The sequence below is a fragment of the Denticeps clupeoides genome, unplaced genomic scaffold (assembly GCF_900700375.1).
Source record: "Denticeps clupeoides unplaced genomic scaffold, fDenClu1.1, whole genome shotgun sequence".
In the NCBI taxonomy this organism is placed as follows: domain Eukaryota; kingdom Metazoa; phylum Chordata; class Actinopteri; order Clupeiformes; family Denticipitidae; genus Denticeps; species Denticeps clupeoides.
Genome location: NW_021630036.1, coordinates 560,059 through 567,558, shown reverse-complemented (window position 1 = coordinate 567,558; position 7,500 = coordinate 560,059). Strand labels below are relative to the sequence as shown.

General features: G+C 47.9%; 2 protein-coding genes and 1 pseudogene across 3 annotated transcripts in view; 1 reads left to right on the top strand and 2 right to left on the bottom strand.

Moving 5' to 3' along the window:
* Positions 1 to 4,444, bottom strand: part of LOC114781112 (LIM homeobox transcription factor 1-alpha-like) — a 13,678-nt pseudogene extending 9,234 nt beyond the window's left edge.
* Positions 1 to 7,500, top strand: part of exoc2 (exocyst complex component 2) — a 102,229-nt gene that overhangs the window by 88,760 nt on the left and 5,969 nt on the right. The window lies entirely within an intron of this gene.
* Positions 5,169 to 7,358, bottom strand: LOC114781114 (retinoic acid receptor RXR-gamma-A-like). Its single transcript, XM_028967811.1, has 6 exons — positions 6,825 to 7,358; positions 6,614 to 6,743; positions 6,396 to 6,528; positions 6,227 to 6,318; positions 5,739 to 5,844; positions 5,169 to 5,658 (listed from the first exon to the last, which is right to left on the bottom strand). The coding sequence occupies exons 1-6, from the start codon at positions 7,185 to 7,187 to the stop codon at positions 5,511 to 5,513; spliced, it is 972 nt and encodes a 323-aa protein (XP_028823644.1). The 5' UTR covers positions 7,188 to 7,358; the 3' UTR covers positions 5,169 to 5,510.

The window sequence follows — 7,500 nt, the reverse complement described above, 5'->3', positions numbered from 1 at the left end:
CACACGCACACTCACACACACACCACACACACACTCACACGCACACACACACACTCACACACACACTCATACACTCACACACAGTCACACACACACTCACACAGTCACACACACTCACACACACATGCACGCACACTCTCTCTCACACACACGCACACACTCACTCTCACACACGCTCATACACACACACTCACAGGCACTCACACAATCACACACACGCTCACTCACTCACGCACACTCATAAACTCACACACACAGTCACACACACGCTCACTCACACACACAGTCACACACGCTAAAACACACGCACACGTACTAACACACACTCACAGGCATAGTCACACACACTCATACACACGCGCACACACTCACACACGCTAATACACACACACACACACAAACACACATGCACACACACGCACGCTCACACACACAAAACACACATTTTTCATTTCCAGTCATTAAAACAGTCAGGTTGTGTTTGAGACGTGTTTGAGAGTGTGTGGGAACGTGTGTCTAAGTAAATATGTGGTGTGTGCGTGTGTGTGTGTTCTCTGCTATGATGGGGCCAATGCTGTCCCAGCTTGTGGTTGCCGCGCCGACGGGCCCAACTAATTTAACACATTTTGACAGTGTGTCAGTAGCACCATCCCGCTGATGTCAAACGCCCTGTCTGTCCGTCCATCTGAGGCCCACGCCCACATTCCACAGGCCGCTCTCACCTTCCGAACACACACAACAAACAGTCACCTTGCCTGAGCAGCACCTGTGCCAGCTTCACACACACATACACACACACTCACACACACACACACACACGTACACAGACACACACACTCACACGTATACACACACTCATACACGCGCATACACACTCACACGTATACACACACACATACACACACATACAAACACACACGTACACACACTCACACTTATACACACACGTACACGCAAAAAACACATACAAACACACTCACACACACACACTCATACACTCACAACACACACACACACACACTCACACACTCACTCACACACACACACACTCACACGCACTCACACACACAATCACCACACACACACACTCACACACACACGCACACACACACACAACACTCACACACGCACTCACTCACAAAACACACACAAACTCACACACACACACGCACACACGCACTCACACTCATACACTCACTCACACACGCACACACCACACACACACTCATACACTCACACGCACTCACTCACACACTCACACTCATACACTCACACACACACAGTTACACACACTCATACACTCACACACACTCACTCACACACGCACACTCATACACTCACACGCACACACGCACTCACTCACACACTCACACTCATACACTCACACACACACACACACACACACACAGTTACACACACACATACACTCACTCACACGCACACACACACTCATACACTCACACGCACTCACTCACACACGCACACTCATACACTCACACACACACACACAACACACTCACACGCACTCACTCACACACACACACACACTCATACACTCACACGCACTCACTCACACACGCACACTCATACACTCACACGCACACACACACACTCACACGCACTCACACACACACACTCATACACTCACACGCACACACGCACTCACTCACACACTCACACGCACTCACTCACACACGCACACTCATAAACTCACACACACACACACACACACTCACACGCACTCACTCACACACACACACTCATACACTCACACGCCACCACTCACACACGCACACTCATACACTCACACACACACACACACACACACACTCACACGCACTCACTCACACACACACACTCATACACTCACACGCACTCACTCACACGCACACTCATACACTCACACGCACACACACACACTCACACGCACTCACTCACACACACACACTCATACACTCACATGCACACACGCACTCACTCACACACACACACACTCACACGCACACACGCACTCACTCACACACGCACACTCATAAACTCACACACACACACTCACACGCACTCACTCACACACACACTCATACACTCACACGCACACACGCACTCACTCACACACGCACACTCATACACTCACACACACACACACAGTTACACACACACATACACTCACTCACACACACACTCATACACACACACACACAGTTACACACACACATACACTCACTCACACGCACTCACACACACACGCACACACACACATACACTCACACACACACAGTCACACACACTCACACACACACGTGCACACACACACATGCACGCACACACTCACTCACACACACTCACACAGTCACACACACGCAACACTCACACACACACACACAACTCACACGCACACACACACGCACTCACACACACACACTCATACACTCACACACAGTCACACACACACTCACACAGTCACACACACTCACACACACATGCACGCACACTCTCTCTCACACACACGCACACACTCACTCTCACACACGCTCATACACACACACTCACAGGCACTCACACAATCACACAACGCTCACTCACTCACGCACACTCATAAACTCACACACACAGTCACACACACGCTCACTCACACACACAGTCACACACGCTAAAACACACGCACACGTACTAACACACACTCACAGGCATAGTCACACACACTCATACACACGCGCACACACTCACACACGCTAATACACACACACAATCACAAACACACATGCACACACACGCACGCTCACACACACAACACACATTTTTCATTTCCAGTCATTAAAACGTCAGGTTGTGTTTGAGACGTGTGTTTGAGAGTGTGTGGGAAAAGTGTGTTAAGTATGTGTGGGACGTGTGTCGTAAATGTGTGTGTGTGCGTGTGTGTGTGTTCTCTGCTATGATGGGGCCATATGCTGTCCCCAGCTTGTGGTTGCCGCGCCGACGGGCCCAACTAATTTAACACATTTTGACAGTGTGTCAGTAGCACCATCCCGCTGATGTCAAACGCCCTGTCTGTCCGTCCATCTGAGGCCACGCCCACATTCCACAGGCCGCTCTCACCTTCCGAACACACACAACAACAGTCACCTTGCCTGAGCAGCACCTGTGCCAGCTTCACACACACATACACACACACTCACACGTATACACACACACACACGTACACAGACACACACACTCACACGTATACACACACTCATACACGCGCATACACACTCACACGTATACACACACACATACACACACATACAAACACACACGTACACACACTCACACTTATACACACACGTACACGCAAAAAACACATACAAACACACTCACACACAGCGCATACACACTCACACGTATACACACACGTACACAGACACACACACTCAACACCGCATACACACTCACACGTATACACACACACATACACACACATACAAACACACACGTACACACACTCACACTTATACACACACGTACACGCAAAAAACACATACAAACACACTCACACACACGCGCATACACACTCACACGTATACACACACGTACACAGACACACACACTCACCACATACACACACGTACACAGACACACACACAAAACACACTCACACACGTACACACACTCACACTTATACACACACGTACACGCAAAAAACACATACAAACACACTCATACACGCGCATACACACTCACACGTATACACACACACGTACACACACACACACAAAGGTAACTGAAGGACAGGTAGCTCTGCTCCAAAACACAAGAACCATCAGAAGTTGTCCCCTCATGTGTTGTGATGCTGGACAGTTGAAATGAATAAGAGTAATAAGAGTAATAAGAGTAATAAGAGTAATAAGAGTAATAAGAGTAATTAAGCCGTACTTGGCGTAGTCGTGCTTGCAGTAGAGCCTGTTGTCCCGCAGGAAGCACGACGCGCCGAGCGGCTGGCGGCAGCGCGCACACCGGACGCAGCGCTCGTGCCACACACCGTCGTGCACGCGCAGCAGGTACCGGTCCCGGATGCGCGCGCGGCAGCCCGCACATACCGCTGCGGGAATAAGAGTTATACCCCGATGAACATTCACTAATACATTTACAGGAAAACGTACAGGTGACGCGACGACCCACCTGGCGAAGACTCCCCCATAGTCGCACGGAAACGACACAACCTGCGACAAACAGAGATCAAAAAGAGCGAAACGTTTAACTCTGTAGACTTGCTGCCTCCTCTTCTTTTGTTGCATCACTTCATTTTTTCAGTTTAAAATATTGTCCCACCGATGGCCGAAATTCCGCTTCCTTTATTTCCCCGAGTTGTGCATGATGCGGGAATTCGGGGTGAAAAGTTCCCGCGCTGCTCCGCGGATCGATCAGTCGCCGGTGCGCAGCAGCAGAGGTCTATTTCATCCTTCCCTCCTTCATCCTTCCCTCCTTCTCCTCCTTCTCCTCCTCCCATCCCAGCCCGGACCTTCCGCCACTCACAGTTAACACAGTTATTCATTTATTTACTTCCGACTCTTTTAATCCTTTTTTAAGTGACAGAAACTATAGCAGTTTACTGATCAAACATTTTTTAAACTTTATGTTATAAATATTTTTTGTTTAAATAATATAATTTTTAAATGCTGTAATTATAAGAAATATATATATATATATATATATTTGTGCTGAAACCCACAGATTTGCACTTTGTGACGTCATGCCTTGTGCGTATAATCTGGTGAAGAGATTTTTTAATTTATGGGTGCTAGTAGCCTAGTGGGTAGTGGGTAGCCTTTTTAAATATGGCTGCTAGTAGCCTAGTGTGTAACACACTCGCCTATGAACCAGAAGACCCAGGTTCAAACCCCACTTACTACCATCATGTCCCTGAGCAGGACACTTAACCCTGAGTGTCTCCAGGGTTGGACTGTCCCTGTAACTCCTGACTGTAAATCGCTCTGGATAAGGGCGTCTGGTAAATGCTGTAAATGTAAATGTGAATAAATTACTCCAGGGTGGGAATGTGCGGTCGATACCTGCAGCGGCCGTCAGGGGGCGCCGCAGCCGTCGTAATGAGAACAGTAGCTGAACTGACCGTCATAACCAGACCTTCAGGACTTATTGGACTCAGTACAAATACAAGCAACCAAAGCAGATTCATTTAAATATTTTATTCTGACAGTTCTAAATGACATTTTAGAAATGCATGAATCGTTGTTTTATACACTTATTCTTTGAATAAAATAATTATTCATTATTGCATTGTATTGCTGTTATTAACGATACTTGAAATAATGTATTTACAAAGAGAGACGTTTGAAAAAGTTAATTCTCCCACCTAATAAAATCCTTCCGTTCCTGTAAATGCCCACATTCTACCAATTCCCAATACAAAAAAATTCACATTAGTATTGATAACAGCTCTTTGCCGGGTACAAAACGCGCGCGTAGCGTGCCGATAGCGTCTCTGAATATACAGAATGTGCGAGGTGGCAGGGTCATGTGATCTGGTGGGGCGTTTCCAGCATCTCCATGAGGAAGGTGTCGATGGGCGTGTCGCCGATGAGTTTGAAGAAGAACAGGTGTTCCAGACACTTCAGTCCGATGGAGCGCAGTGCAGGTAGCCGCAGGAGCAGCTTCGCAAACCTGCAGACAAACACAGCATGCGTGTCAGCGTGGCCGCTTCAGCGTGTGTGTGTGTTTGTGTGTGTGTGTTTGCTGTGTACCTGCCAGGCTGGTCTGGGTACTTGTGCTTTGTGTAGGACTCCAATGAAGCATAGACCTTTTCTCTCAAAGCCTCTACTTCTGGAGGGTTGGATAGGCCTTTGGCATCTATCACACACACACACACACACAGCATTACTAGATATTTTATATATACACACACACACACACACAGCATTACTATTTTATTATATATACACACACACACACACACACACAGCATTACTAGATATTTTATATACACACACACACAGCATTACTAGATATTTTATATATATACACACACACACAGCATTACTAGATATTTTATTTATATATATATATATACACACACACACACACACACACACACACACACACACACACACAGCATTACTAGATATTTTATATATATACACACACACACAGCATTACTAGATATTTTATATATATATATACACACACAGCATTACTAGACATTTTATATATATATATACACACACACACTCACCTGGGTTGAAGAGAACGATGGCTCTTAGGCAGCCGAGCTCAGTCTTGTCCATCTGCATGTCCTTCATTTTTGACACCAGCTCTGTTAGCACCCTGCCAGTCACGGTTTTTAGTTTTTCACGCATTGAACGTTTCACTTCAAAAGGCATGTATCACTGGGGTGTGTCCACCTGTCAAATATGGATCCCACTCCGGCACTGTGAGCGCTGCTCCTGTGCACATGTAGACCTGTGGCCAGGAGGATTCCATCCTTCACTGTTACCGAGCGATGGGAGAAGGAGGCGATGAGCAACTCGTTCCAGCCTGCAAGGCGGGCAAGCCAACAGAAGCACAACTACTATTAACCGTTTCTTACGGCGGAGAGTACTGGCGAGCGTGTGAAACCGACCTGCCCGTAGTAGGATGACCTGGTCGTCGAGAGGCAGCTCTGAGAAGTGTGGGACGCGTTTGGCCCACTCCACCAGAGTAAAGAGCTGCTTATCTGCGGCCTGGCAGATATTCGTCACCGGGTCGTTTGTCTGCTCACACATAACACGGATTCTTTATTAAGCACAATTACGCCGTTTCTATAAAATCTCCTCATAAATACGAACGCTCACCGAGTTTCCAGGACTTCCGTCCACGTAGGCGTCTGTCTTGGGCTCAACGGCAAGTTCGGCGTCCAGGATCTTCTCAACGGGCATTTCCTCGTTAGAGCTGCTGGTGGACTCAGCCTCATTATCACTCTTCTCCTTCCCACGCTGCCGTTCTTCCTGGACCGCTGCGCACACACACACACACACACACACATAGACACACACACACACCTCTGTTAATGTTTCAGCTAACATCATGATTTCACACGGTGACACCAACTCCTCCATTTTCCTGCGGCCCACCAACTGCATGTATGGCCTGATTGGCTGACCATCGAGGGAGGGGCTACGGTGCTTCTCATACACAACATCCTGAAGCCCGTGCATTAAAAGAAGCTTTAATTAGCTTGTGTGAACCCTCACTGGTCGATTACAGTTATCAATGCATCACAATGCATTGCCCACCGGGGCAGCGGTGGCCTAGCGGTTAAGGAAGCGGCCCCGTAATCAGAAGGTTGCCGGTTCGAATCCCGATCCGCCAAGGTGCCACTGAGCAAAGCACCGTCCCCACACACAGCTCCCCGGGCGCCTGTCATGGCTACCCACTGCTCACTCAGGGTGATGGTTAAATACAGAGGACAAATTTCACTGTGTGCACCGTGTGCTGTGCTGCTGTGTATCACATGTGACAATCACTTCA

What these genes read in the sequence shown, in the direction of transcription:
- LOC114781114 (XM_028967811.1), bottom strand. Translation starts at nt 7,187, where the DNA reads ATGCACGGGCTTCAGGATGTTGTGTATGAGAAGCACCGTAGCCCCTCC. An exon ending in ACGGAAGTCCTGGAAACTCG is followed by an intron (nt 6,744 to 6,824) that starts GTGAGCGTTCGT and finishes ATGTGTGAGCAG; the next exon opens with ACAAACGACCCGGTGACGAA. An exon ending in CATCGTTCTCTTCAACCCAG is followed by an intron (nt 5,845 to 6,226) that starts GTGAGTGTGTGT and finishes TGTGTGTGATAG; the next exon opens with ATGCCAAAGGCCTATCCAAC.